We start from the raw sequence: 14,656 nt of genomic DNA, 5'->3' as shown, positions 1-14,656 counted from the left end.
CTTGTTATAAAATCATTAAAGAACTTGAAGTTAAAATTGGACTAAATATTACCATTTAGATTTGCAATTTATAAATCTAAATTTTACATTTTTAACTGCTTTTTTTTGTTTCAAAGGAAAAGTTAAAAAATTAGTCTTAAAATAACATCGGTACACTTCTGAAATGAAGATAAACCATTTTTATTTGAAGAAAAAAGTAATAACACAACAGCAGTAGCTTGAAGAGGTGTAACTCAAACTGACCTCATACAGCCAGTTGTTCAAGCTAAATATGCATACTGAAAGGCAAACACAGTGTGCGCACACACAGACAACTACTATTTGGTTTAGTTTTATGTTCAAATAAAACTGGTTTACATTTATTTCAGAAGTAAATGATGACTTTTTAGACTAAATCAAGGACATGGAATAACTTTACCACTGAGAAAAAAAAATATATTAAGCAAAATTTAAATTCAGAAACTGTAAATTTAGTTCAATTTTAATATCAAATACAAAAATTTTAACCCAAACATGAAAAAAAAAAAAAAGGTTAGCTGAACTCTCCAATATGTTTCTATGGTACATATTTACATACTTTAACAAAAATATCATCGGCACACTTCTGAAATGATAAAATTTTTATTTGAAGAAAAGAGTAACAAAACAACAGGCTTGAAGAGGTGCAACATAAACTGATCTTATACAGTTGTTCTAGCTAAATATACATAGTGAAAAGCTTAAGACTTCACAATGCATAAAGCTTTCTATCATTTTTTTATTCCTTTAATAAAAGGCCAACATATTTACTTTAAATTTTGCTCAAGAATAGCAGCATTTTCCAAAAAAACACATTTTTATTTAATCCAGAGCTGCCAGGAACACATTACCTGCATTAAGAGAAGCTTACTGTACTGTTTAAGTTATCATATGCTGAAACATAGGAATACCAAAGACATGGAATCACTCTAGTACAATTATAGCATGCACAAAATACAACTCTTTTTTTTTTACTTTGGCTGTCATATCTATCCTATTGAATACAGAAGAATAGGTCAAGAACATATGGGCAGTATTAATCCCATACATAAGGGCAGCAGAACTCCCAGAATTATATACCAATTTGGTGGGATGACACTGAACGTGGTAGAAAACAAAAGAGACCTAGGGGTAATTATTAATGATATACAGGAATTTTTCCAACAGAGTCAAGGAGGTGATTCTCCAATTGTATAATGCAGTGGTCTCAAACTGGCGGCCCGCATCCGCCCCCCCCCCGAAGCAATTTTACACAGCCCGCGAATACATTTCAATTATATATTTGTTGTAAATACGGTGCTTATAGTTTTAGAGACATAGAGATATGGACTGAGCTTATGTGCACGACTGCTATTGAAGGAAAAAGAGATAGAATGAATAGGTTGGGGCTCTGTCTTTGTCACTGTATGCTTGTATGCCAGGCCACGTGACTGGGGTAAGGTGGGAGAACTTCCCACGTCGGTACAATCGGTAAATTTAGTTTGCCAGCCGACAGTTGGTGGCGCTTCAGTATTCTGGTGTTTCCGATTTTTTCTATTGAGTTGGTACTTCTGATATATATTTTCCTTGAGTCAGTCACTAGTTGGTTAGCTGGATGCACAGCTGCACAGTTCATATTGCTATATAGATGGAGACAAACTAACGTACAGCTTATAAAACCTGTTTATTTGTGATTGTTGTTAGATCTACAATGTAAATCTAACGATAAACGATAGGTATTGTTGTAGATTCTACATTATATCAATACCTATCGTTTAGAATTGTGCATAACTTTTGAGTGTTGCTTTCATACGAAAATTCATCTTGTTAAATCAAAGTTGTAAATAAAATTATAAGTGATTTTAATTAAGAGATTAAACTGCAAGCCACGTCTTTAACAAAGGGTAAAAGAAAAGTGGACGAAGAAGGACGTGTTTTTCAAGATAAATGGGAAATTATGTACTTTTGTGGTGTTGTGCACAAAAAATTATATGTTTTATTTGTAATAAGGGAATATCAGTTCCAAAAGAATACAATTTACGTCGCCATTATGAAACAAATCATAAAGAAAAATTTGAAATGTTGGAAGGCAAATTGAGGGAAGAAAAGTTAGTTTCTGAAATCTGGCTTACAACGACAACAAAATTTTTTTACTGAAGCAAATAAATCCAGTGAAGCAACAGTTAACGCAAGTTTTGCTCTCGCGCACATTGCAAAACGATCAAAACCATTTACTGATGGCGAATTCCTTAAAGATTGTTTGATTAAGTCTGCTGAACTTCTTTGTCCTGACAAACAACAGTTATTTAAAAATATTAGTTTGTCAGCCAACACAGTAGCGGAACGTATTAACGAAATCGCTAGTGATTTACGATGTCAGTTAAAAGAAAAAAGTATAGATTTTGCAGCATTCTCAATAGCAGTTGATGAGAGTACTGACATCACAGAAATAGCACAACTTGCTGTTTTTGTACGAGGTGTTACTGATGAATTTGAAGTAATTGAGGAATTATTGGAAATAATTCCTATGAAAGGAAAAACTGGTGCACAGGATATTTTTTCTGAAATAAAAACTGTAATAGATAAATATAAATTAAGTTGGGATAAAATGGTTGGATTTGCAAGTGATGGTACAGCTGCTATGGTTAGTAAAAAAAATGGAGTAGCGGTAAAATTAAGAAATATAGTGAAAGAAAAATTTCTGAATAATTTTTGCATTATACATTGCATTATTCAACAAGAAGCACTTTGTGCCAAAAGTTTGCAGATGGATAATGTTAATGGAAACAGTAACTAAAACAGTAAACTTTATCCGTGGACGAGCTCTGAATCATCGAGAATTTGTTGCATTGCTTGAAGAAATTGAAAGTGAGTACGGAGAAATGATTTATTATAATGAGGTGAGGTGGTTAAGTCGAGGAGCTGTATTAAAACGGTTTTTTGATTTAATAAATGAAATCAAAATTTTCATGACACAAAAAAATAAAACCATTGACGAGGTATATAATGATACATGGATAACAGATTTAGCATTTCTTGTTGACTTAACCGGCCATTTAAATATTCTCAATAAAGAGCTGCAAGGAAAGAATAAACTTATCACTGACATGTATGCTTGTATTAAAGCTTTTAAGGTTAAATTGCAATTATGGGAAACACAACTGGAATCAAAAAATTTCGTACATTTCCTACATCTTAAATCCTGCCCTATTATTTCAAATGAAAAATCTCAAGAATATGCGAGAAAAATAGAATTATTACGACAAGAATTTGAAGAAAGATTTAAAGATTTTAATGATTTGGAGTCCGATTTTACATTATTTTCATTACCATTAAAAACGAACGTGAATAACGCACCAGAAAATCTACAAATGGAGCTAATTAATTTACAGTGTGATATAAATCTTATTCGAAGATTTGAAGATACAGATTTGATTAACTTTTATTCGTACTTGTCAAAAGATAAATGCCCTCAGTTACGAATTTTTGCAATAAGAATAATCACTTTGTTTGGGAGTACATTTATATGTGAACAGTATTTTTCGCAGTAGAAAAATTAATAAGTCTAAGAAAAGAACCCGATTGACCGACGAACATCTACAATCCGTGATGAAGATAGTTTCTAGTAATTTTTCTCCAAGGCTACAAACTTTATCAGAATCGAAACGCCATCAAATAAAGTTTATAATTATTTACATACAAACATATGTATTTTTTCTGTATATGTCGAAGAAATATTTAATAAATAAAAGAAAGAGAATAGGTTGTCATTATTTATTCTCAAGTTTTGTCCCACTTGGAAAGTTTTCATAATTTGTTTATTTTTAGTTTAAGTTAAAAGTAAGTTATTTAGTGGTTAATTCAGCATATTAGAATTATTTGAAATAAATGTCAGTCTGAAAATTTAATATTTAGCTGTCAATACATTTGAATTACAAAGTGTAACCAACAGAAATTTCTTGCAGGTACCAACCTTTAAATTTCAGATAGAAAATAAATATAAATTTGAATTTTTTCCTTTGCGTTATTATTATTATTGTTTATGTATGTTTTGATAAATATTTAGTTAGTGATTGGGCATCTAAAGAAAATAGAAAAGAAAATTTAACCGAAAGAAAGAGTCTCATAATTTTTTTAGCCAGGGAAAGAAGGAGAAAAATATAAGTTTGAGAAATAAAAAGTAAGTACAGTAAACGGGTTACGTTCCTGAGAAATGCCGCGAATACCGAAAACGCGAATACTGAGTTATGGCTCCCATAGTAATAAAGGGGTTCCGTTCCAAAGTATGAAATATATAAGAAAAACTAGTCTAAAATTTTGTCTATGTATGTATTATATGTACCTTCATAATATGACTATGTACATAGACAGTACATAGTGAAATGCAAGCATATGGCATCGAAATGAAAATAAGAAACAATTTAATATTAAATGTAATATTTATTAGAAATTTCAAACAAATCTTTCAAACCAGCGTCTTTGCTAGCTAAAAAACTTATCCCGCCAGTGCTTTCACCAGTTTCGCTAAAGTGTTGATAAAGAAGTTTTGCCTTTTCACGAATGATGAGTGAACTTAACGGAATTTTATTTTGAGTTCAGTCTTCTATCCACAGATTTAAAGCCTTTTCCATTTTTTCTAATTTAACATCATGAGTTACAGAGCAAATTTTTGAAGAAATTAGCGCGTTTTCACGGGCACTACGGCGGATTTTTCCTCCGATTTCTTGATTGATCGTACCGTTGACTCATTGATTTTATAATAGATTTTCTCAATAACAGAAAGTGAGGAGACACTTTCACCATTAGAAATTTTATCTAATAACTCAATTTTATTCGCTAGTCATCACCTTCTTTGATCTTTTCACATTTCCCTTGTTATTCGTAGCCATATTTTTGTACGGGTTAGAAAGAACTTGTCCACAATAAAGTCACTTTCTTCCATTAACACACTAGAAAAAATCTGTTTTACACTGCAAAACGGTTGATTTATCACTTTTGTAAGCATATCAATTTATAAATTGATAAATTTCTAAGCATATAAATTAAAAGCAAACGACGAAACCTTCCATGACAAGCGCATAACACATACTGAACAAGGATTAGCGAGAAACATCCACGCTTGCGATCGATTTTGTCACCCCTCTCCCCCCAACCACTGAGTGCTGTTTTGATCGGGAAAGATAATTTTAGCCACGCCCATGTTTTTTTTATGGTGGAAAATGTTCACGGTGCTTTAAAATTCACATTCTTTTAGGTTTCATTTTATAGTAAATCAGCGACCGCGAATAGCGGGGGTTTACTATATAGAGAAAAACATTGTACAATTGAACGTTATTGAAATAAATTTTCAATTAAACCATGTTCGAGGCAAATTAAATTTTAAAAGCAAAATTTTCAAACATATTATAAACTTACATGCAACACACCACACACACGCATCACACGTAACACCAGGTTATAAAGGGGTGGTATCCATACATTAGGGGTAAGTACGGTGCAATATATATATATTCATTCTCATTTTGTTAAAAAAAAAAAAATTCTGGCCCGTCAGCTGCTTTCAGGTTGTGCATTTGGCCTGCATGCAATTTGAGTTTGAGACCACTGGTATAATGCATGTGGTTAGGCTGTATCTTCATTACTGCATACAGGTCTGGAAGCCTCATTTTAAAAAGGATGTGAATCTGCTGGAATAGAAACAGAGAAGAGCAACAAGATTAGTCAAGGACACAAAAGTGTACTTGACTAATCTTGAAATCTCTTACCATGAAAGACTTTAGTTCTGCAAATTGCAGTGCTTGGAAACTAGGCACCTGCAAGGAGATCTGATTAAAGTGCTTAAAGCTTTAAATAGATTGAGTAAACTAAATGCTAACAGCATCCTTATTCTCTCTTTTAGACATGTTAGTAAAATAATAAGAAGAGTTTACCTCAATATAGTATGTAGAACACTTTCGTATGATACCCTCCAGAAATTAAAACGGAAAAAACAAAAAAAAACGACAACTTACCGGTCCCATTAGAGTAAAATATAAATAATTAAATAATGAATTTAACACAATTCAAATCAATTTAAAACAATTAAAAATCAAATTAACACAATTAAAAGAATCTAACGAAAATATTCAAAACGATTTTTCTTCCTTAGATTCTTTTAATTGTGTTAATTTGATTTTTAATTGTTTTAAATTTATTTGAATTGTGTTAAATTGATTATTTAATTATTTATATTTTACTCTAATGGACCGGTAAGCTGTCGATTTTTTTGTTTTTTTCGTTTTAATTTCTGGAGGGTATCATACGGAAGTGTTCTACGTACTATATTGAGGTAAACTCTTCTTATTATTTTACTAATATTATTATTAACGTAGAACATATTGAGTATTACAGCTCTGATTCATACTATCAAATTTTAGACATGTATAAATAAGGGGGCATAAACTTAACCTGAAAAAGACTGGTAAATAGTAATAGTCATATAGCACAAAGAAGCCACACTGGCCAAAAAAAAAAAAAAAAAAAAAAGCTGACATTTGAATTTATTCAAACTACTACTACTACTACTACTACTATTAACGTAGAACATATTGAGTATTACAGCTCTGATTCATACTATCAAATACCAAAGCAACTAAGCAAACCCTTAGCCATAATTATGAGAGCATCCTTGGACTCAGGAGAGGTTCCCACGGACTGGAGATGTGCAAATGTATCCCCAATTCACAAAGGGGGATCGAAGGGTGACACGAGTAATTACAGACCAGTTAGTTTAACTTCTGTTCCAAGTAAAATATTGGAGTCGCTGGTTAAAGATGCATTGCAGGATCATCTAGACAAGACTGCAGCAATAATTCAGACACAGCATGGGTTTGTTAAGGGAAAGTCTTGTCTGACAAATTTGATAGGATATTATGATATGGTTACAAAGGAACTGGATGCAAAAAATAATTTTGATATCATATATTTGGATTTCAGGAAAGCTTTTGACACTGTTGCGCATGGAAGACTATTGTACAAATTGGAGCAGAATGGTATTAACGGTAAGTTGCTACAATGGATAAAAGGATGGTTAAGTGCGAGAAGACAGAGGGTGATAATCAATGGGTGCTGCTCTTCTTGGACTAATGTTATTAGTGGAGTCCCACAGGGTTCGGTGTTAGGTCCACTGTTGTTTTGTATATTTATCAGTGATATTGATGAAGGTATATCAGGCTTAATGTCGAAGTTTGCAGATGATACAAAGGTTGGCAGGGTTGTTAATGACAGTAATGGCAGTGTGCTTACTGCAACAGGATCTAGATAATTTGGGCAGATGGGTTAAGAAGTGGCAACTGAAGTTTAACCTTGACAAATGCAAAGTACTGCATATGGGTAGAAGTAACCCCAGAGAAACGTACCAACTGTGTGGTACTACACTTAAGGTGGTAGAAAATGAAAAAGACCTGGGAGTAATTGTGCAGGCAGATATGAAGTTTTCTGAGCAATGCAGACAGGCTGCCAGAGCAGGTCATGGGGTTTTGTCAATGATATATAGGAATTTTGCTAGCAGGGAAAAGGAGGTGATTATCCCTCTGTATAAGGCAATGGTCAGGTTACGCCTTGAGTACTGCGTACAGGTCTGGAGGCCTCATTTTAGGAAGGATGTAGATTTACTTGAGCGTGTACAGAGAAGGGCAACAAGATTGGTGAGGGGAATGAAGGGATCCTCTTACCAAGAGAGGCTTAAGTTCTGCAAATTGCAGTGGCTGGAGACTAGGCACCTGTGCGGTGATCTGATTGAGGTATATAAGGCCTTGAATGGGTTGAGCACGCTGAATTCTGATGTGATCCTTCCACTTGTTCAGATTACGAACCTAAGGGGGCATAAATTCAAATTAAGAAAAGACAGATGTAGAATAGATGTGCGTAAATTTGCCTTTAGCCAGCGGGTGGTTAATTGCTGGAACAAACTTCCATCTGTTGTTGTGGAAGTTGATAGGTTGAATAAATTTAAGGAGGAACTGGATAGGCATTTGGAGGGAATTGTGTGATGTTTTTTTTTTTTTTTTTTGGTTTATGCTGCATAAGCTCATTCACTTGCTTTCTTGCATCACATGCCACTACTACTACTATTAACGTAGAATATATTGAGTATTACAGCTCTGATTCATACTATCAAATTTTAGACATGTATAAATAAGGGGGCATAAACTTAACCTGAAAAAGACTGGTAAATAGTAATAGTAATAGCCATATAGCACAAAGAAGCCACACTGGCCAAAAAAAAAAAAAAAAAGCTGACATTTGAATTTATTCAAACTGTTGGCCTCAACTACCTGCAAAGGCAACCCGTTCCAGACTCACCAACTAAAAGAAAACTTCCCACAATCTAATCTAAACCTCTTCCCTTGTAATTTGAATTTATGCCCCCTAGTTGTGGAATTCTTTAAAACAGTGAAAATTCCATCTTCATTCATTTTATTAACTACTCTCAGAGCTTAATAAACCTCAATCAGGTCACCTGTGAGGTGTCTAGTTGCCAAACTCTGTAGCTCACATAATCGGAGTCTTTCCTCGTATTGTGTCACACTTTTGCTGATCTCGCCATGCAAGTTGGCTTCTTTGGACTCTTTCAAGAAACTCAATGTCTTTTTTCAGATGAGATCTCCATACTTGAACACAGTATTCCAAATGTGGTCTTACAGTGGGACTATGACCAATGTATCTCTAATGGATAATGTTCAATAAATCATCAATAGACACCACGGGCTACCTTGCTGCCTGTTTACAATGTACGGAAAACTTCATATTTACCCATATTGAAACACCCAGATCCCTTTCCTCCTCTACTGTTTTTAATCCAACCCCACCAGGTGTATAATTTATTTGTGGGTTGCTATTCCCCAAGTGTAAGGCTTTGCATTTAGCAGCATTAAAACACAGCTGCCACTTTCTGACCATCTTTTAAGCCTGTTTGAGTCTTCCTACAGGAGTGCTGCATGGCACTGATCATTAATAACTCTGCCAATCTTTACGTCATCTGCAAATTTTGACATCTTGCCTTCTATCCCTTTGTCGATGTAATATTGAGGGGCCCCCATTCCTGACATTACACCAACCTGAAGAATATCAATTAATTGCAAGCCTCTGCCTTCTACCCTGCAGTCACCCAGCAATTGGCGGCTCCATAGCCAGGTGGGAAGGAGCAGCAGTGCGTAGCACACGCTTCTTGATTAGACCGGGGTTCGAGTCCATCACCACCAAATACGGAGGATGCGGAAAGGTCAAGGGAATGACCACCGCATATTCCCGGAGCAATATGGCCTTAGTTGCTAATGCTCCTAAAAACCAAATAACAAACAATCACCCAGCAATCTATCTTAGAATGTTACCAGTAATCCTAACCTGTTCAGGCTTATACAGTAACTTCTCATGAGGGGTGAGTGAAATGCTTTGCTAAAATCCAAATAAACTATGTTGAAATTGTTCCCTCAATTCAGCTCATGAGTAACTTGGGTCCAAATAGCCTACTAAGTTCGTTAAGTATGATTTACCCTTAAAGTCATGTTGTGTGTCCCTCAGAATCCATATCTATCTAAATGTTCCTGCATTGTGCTCTTAATCATTGCCTCTAAAATTTTACCTACCACTGAAGTCAGACTAACTGGTCTTTAGTTACCAACTTCACCCTCAGAACCACTTTTATGTATTGGCGATACACCGGCACTTGTCCAATCCAAAGGAATCCCCTCTGAGTCCAAAGATGCCCTCATAATTAATCTTAATGGTTCAATACACTCCTTCGCACTCTCCCTCAAAACTACAAGGTATATGCCATCAACTCCGGGAGCCTTACTTGTCTTTATGCTCAGAAGTTTTTCTAATGAACCATCAACTGTAATTATGACATCACTAATTTCATATGGGTCATCCTCACTTGCACAGCCTCTTCTACCACGAAGAGTCTTTCGTCAGTAAAGACAGATGCAAAGTACCTATTCAATTCATCCATAACATTAACTGGGTTATCTAAGACTTTCCCACACCCAGTGTATAAGGGTCCGATATGATTAACTTTCTTCTTTGTTGTATTCACATACGTGAAAAATTGCTTGTCCCCATTCATTGTTCTTTTAGCCAATGCTTTCTCACATGCAGACTTGGCTCCCTGACTTTATTTGTGGTACTATTACAGATCAACTTCTACCTGTTGTAGGCTTCAGTACTTTTTTGTCATTCTGTAACTCTCCCATGCTATCTTTTTCTGCTCTATTTGACCAGTCAGATCCATTTCAGCATCCTCCTCCTACAATAAGGAGGTGATTATCCCATTGTACAAGGCAATGGTTAGGCTGCATCTTGAGTACTGCATACAGGTCTGGAGGCTTCATTTTAGGAAGGATGTAGATCTGCTAGAACATGTGCAGAAAGGGCAATGAGATTGGTCAAGATAATAAAAGGGTGTCTTACCAAGAGAGGTTCAGTTCTATGAAGTGTGGCATTTGGAGCTAGGCACCTGCAAGGTGATCTTTTGAAGTGTTTAAGGCTTTGAGGAAGGGTGGTTGCAGGAAAGATGTGTGCTTTTAGCACACACCTGCACATCTTTAAGACAAATTATTGGAGGAGAACGGACAAGTTATGTGGGGAGTTTTTTTTTTTTTTTTATAAGCTTGGGTTCATATGCTACTATGAATACTAATAACATATCATGTTTCACATTTCTTGGAATTTATTTGATGATACATAAATTGTTGGGATAATTTATGGATCCTTTCCATGCATTTAAATTTTCTGCTTTCTTTCAGTCTCCACTAACCACACCAAAAGTAAAAAAAAAAAAATCTTTTTGAGTTAATCTTTCTTTCGTGTCTCAGTAATTAATTTTTGTTAAAGGTTTTTTGAAATCAATGTATTATATTACAAAACATTAAAAAAATTACTTATATATTATAAAGAAAAAAAAAACTTCATACAGAATTATTTTTCCATTGCTCTTTAAATTTTGGCCTTATCTTTTTATGTACCACCACGTCCTGCATGTCTTCAAGGGATGGGTGTTGACCAACTTCCTCTTCAAAGGGAAGCATATATTCTGAAACTGGGCCTGCAAAATAGCATATATCACTTATGAATTTAATCTACATTCAAAATATATATTTAATTATACTAAAGGAAATGGAAACTGGAAGAGAATGAAAGAGTGATCTGCTTTACCAAAGTTGGTGATAATGTTAAGATGAACTAAGGAATAGATCATTAAATTTTCAAATGATTACAAGCAGTTTGTAATCAATGAAAAATGTTTACATTGTTAAAAATTAATATTGGGTTTGACTCCACACATGTGCTTGAACGAAGTGCTGACTATGGTGTGCATTCAGTCGAAGAGGTGCTGGATGTCATACTGCAGTGTAGACACTAATTAATTAAAGAGATCTGGGGGTGATGTCAACATAATAATATATCCAGTGTGTTTCTCTTTGTTAGTCAAGTTTGTCACCGAAATAACTGGTTTCACAGCATACCTTAAATTAAATGCATGCAAAATAAAAGACAAACTCTTATCACATATAAAACAATAAGCTTAACATTTAATAAACATTTGTTGCAAATATGAGCTATTACAACATAACTGCATACTAAAATTATGAAATCTGTTGGACATAAATTATCTCCCTATTAACATTTACATAAAACTGTAATGTTCCACATTAAAAGTCATACGTAAGATACTAACATAGGCCTTTGCCCACAGACAATCAAGGTTTTCAAGGCTATCAGAAATCTTCTTAACTATCATCAAAGAACAGTTTTAAGAGCTTTTACAATGGTGTTACCAGTGAATAGTGCTTTTAAAATTAAATGGCTTACTACGAGTATATACTCGTTTCATTGCAGAAAATGAAAATGATATAGTGCATATAAAATCTTTATTGTGTAAATCTTGACTGAATGCTATTAAAGTCTTGTAGAATCAAAATTCCCAATCCAGCTGTCACTAAAAGAGATCTGCTTAATGGCTGCTAAATGTATCTTTAAATACACAAAATAAAAATATATAATATGATGAATTATACTTTAACTTTCACATGCAAACATTTTTCTGTTGTGGATTTGTTTGTTTCAAACAATGCACTCCAAATATTTGGTGGTACGATTCCTGTAGATTTATATATCTTGCTTTTCAGGGTTTGATTTACTACCTAAAAAAAGACAGTCAAAGACAATGCTTGGAATTATGACTGCCCAGCCAGCGACTATAAAAGGGAGAAGAAAAGGCTTTGGAAGGAATTTACTGTTGTCTGGCAAAAAAAGATGGGATGAGAGTGAATTTGGGCTTGTAACAAGAAAGTATATTGCGCAAGTGGAATTCCCAACAACCCCTGGAGTTATTTTGTGGTTTAGGCCTTCTATGACAACTTCTTATCTGCTAAGAGGGCATGGGTCCCTCTGGGCTAAGTTATTTGAGCGTGGCCTGGAGCCTGATCCGTACTGCACATGTGGGGAACATGAAACGTGGATTCATGTACTTCTGAACTGTCCACTGTATTCTCAACCTATAGCGGATTTAATGTCTGCGGTTCCAAACTTATTGGAAAATCATGTAAATATCTTAGTTGAAGACCATAATAATTTTACTGCTCAGCAAACCTTCTCGAGATCAGTTTTCATATTGAGGACTCAGCTAAGAACTTCAGCTTCTTCTGGGAATTGACTTCACAAATGACCATTTAGTAGCTATCTCATTGTGCTTGTCGACAGGATTGAAAGTTCCAGCGGACAGACTAGACGGTGTTGTTAATTGTCCATTTTATGTTATATATTGTTTTTTTGGTTCTCAGGAATTCAGAGACTGAGCATATTTAAAAAACGTAGTGTATATATCTGTTTAATATAATAATTACTGTTTCTTGGTGGTAGTAGTGAGGATAATTTGTGGAAGTTCTCCACTAGTAATTCATTTGTCGACACCCATTGGTATTTCACTACATCCAGTGGGTGCGGGACTTGTGCATTCGGCACAAATACATAACGTAAACCCAGGCCTAGAGAATGGCACCAGGCAGCAGCTGTCTTAGGAGCCACCCTTGACTCTGCGATACACATACGCAGTGCACCAGGAGGTCAAATATAATACAATGTCTTATATATGTGTAACAAGAATGTTAATGTATGTATACAGGGTGTTTCAGTTAAACGTTTCAGAACTTCTAAGAGGGGTAGGGTACATCCTGACAACTCGAAATCATATAGCAATGTGAGGTCGGAAATGCTTTCCTGAAGCGGTGTTGTACACAGAAGCACCATAAAGAAAAGAGACCGTAAGTGAGAAATCGTTTTAATAATACATGAAAAGAAGCAAAAGGTACATGGATTAAAGTAAGTGTTCGAAGTTTCTTCCACGGGCTACAATGCACGCCTCACATCTCCGACGCATGGACATCCGAACATTCTGGAATACTCCAGGCAAATTTCGAATTTCTTGAACAAGAACGCCAAGTTAGTAGGATGGATGATTACACGAACGCAGAGTTAGCCGATATGCATTTGGCGTATGGGGCTGCAAATTGTAGTGGGCCAGCCGCACAGCGTTTGTACGCGGAACGATATCCGACGAGGCGTATTCCCAGTCATAATTTCTTTGCAAGACTGCACCAGAGGTTAGCTGAGAGAGGTTCATTTGAAAGAGCTGACAGGGACAGGGTAAGAACAGCACGGACTCCAGCCGTCGAACAGAATGTGCTGCAGCATGTATAGGGGAATCCAAGAACGAGTACACGAAGTCTAGCAAACGCAGTCAGGGTTTCCCATTGCAGCGTCTGGAGGATTCTCCGAGAACAAGACATGCATCCGTTTCACGTGCAGCGTGTCCAGACACAGCAACCGGAGGATTATGCACCTCGTATTGCTTTCGCACAGTGGTACCTTGGAAAATGTGCTACAAATCCCCTTTTTCCTGCTGAAGTGTTGTTTTCTGATGAGGCATCCTTCACAAGGGAAGGAATTTTCAACACGCATAACGACCATATCTGGGCGGTCGAGAACCCGCATGCAATACGACGTCGTGCAGCACAGATTCGATTTTCGGTCAATGTATGGGCCGGTATTATGGGAGATCACCTCATCGGACCTTACCTGTTACCGTGTCGTCTAACCGGACCTATCTACTTGATCTTTCTGCAGCAAGTATTGCCACAACTTTTGAGAGATGAACAGATTTCTGCATCGACGCAACAGACAATGTGGTTCCAACACGATGGAGCCCCTGCCCATTATAGCGGAGATGTTCGTAACTACCTGGATGTCACATTTGGTCAACAGTGGATCGGACGTGGTGGTCCCGTGCGTTGGCCTGCCCGGTCACCTGACCTATCATGTCTTGATTTTTATTTCTGGGGTCATATGAAATCGCTAGTTTATGACACCCCTGTTGACAATGCTGAGGAGCTGGTTGCAAGAATCGCAGTAGCTGCCGAAGAAATTCGAAATTCGCCTGGAGTATTCCAGAATGTTCGGATGTCCATGCGTCGGAGATGTGAGGCGTGCATTGTAGCCCGTGGAAGAAACTTCGAACACTTACTTTAATCCATGTACCTTTTGCTTCTTTTCGTGTATTATTAAAACGATTTCTCACTTACGGTCTCTTTTCTTTTTATGGTGCTTCTGTGTACAACACCGC

The 14,656-nt window shown here is 35.9% G+C and overlaps 1 protein-coding gene across 1 annotated transcript in view; it reads right to left on the bottom strand.

Moving 5' to 3' along the window:
* The window catches only part of put (activin A receptor type 2 punt), a 166,128-nt gene that overhangs the window by 20,715 nt on the left and 130,757 nt on the right, over positions 1-14,656 (bottom strand). The window contains exon 8 of the mRNA XM_090368830.1: positions 10,950-11,080. Coding sequence (XP_090224956.1) covers positions 10,950-11,080 — 131 coding nt within the window. The remainder of the gene's footprint in view (positions 1-10,949; positions 11,081-14,656) is intronic.

This window comes from Mastigoproctus giganteus, chromosome 2 (genome assembly GCF_048544385.1).
Source record: "Mastigoproctus giganteus isolate SK-2022 chromosome 2, ASM4854438v1, whole genome shotgun sequence".
Lineage (NCBI taxonomy): Eukaryota > Metazoa > Arthropoda > Arachnida > Uropygi > Thelyphonidae > Mastigoproctus > Mastigoproctus giganteus.
This window is presented reverse-complemented; position numbering and strand designations above follow the sequence as displayed.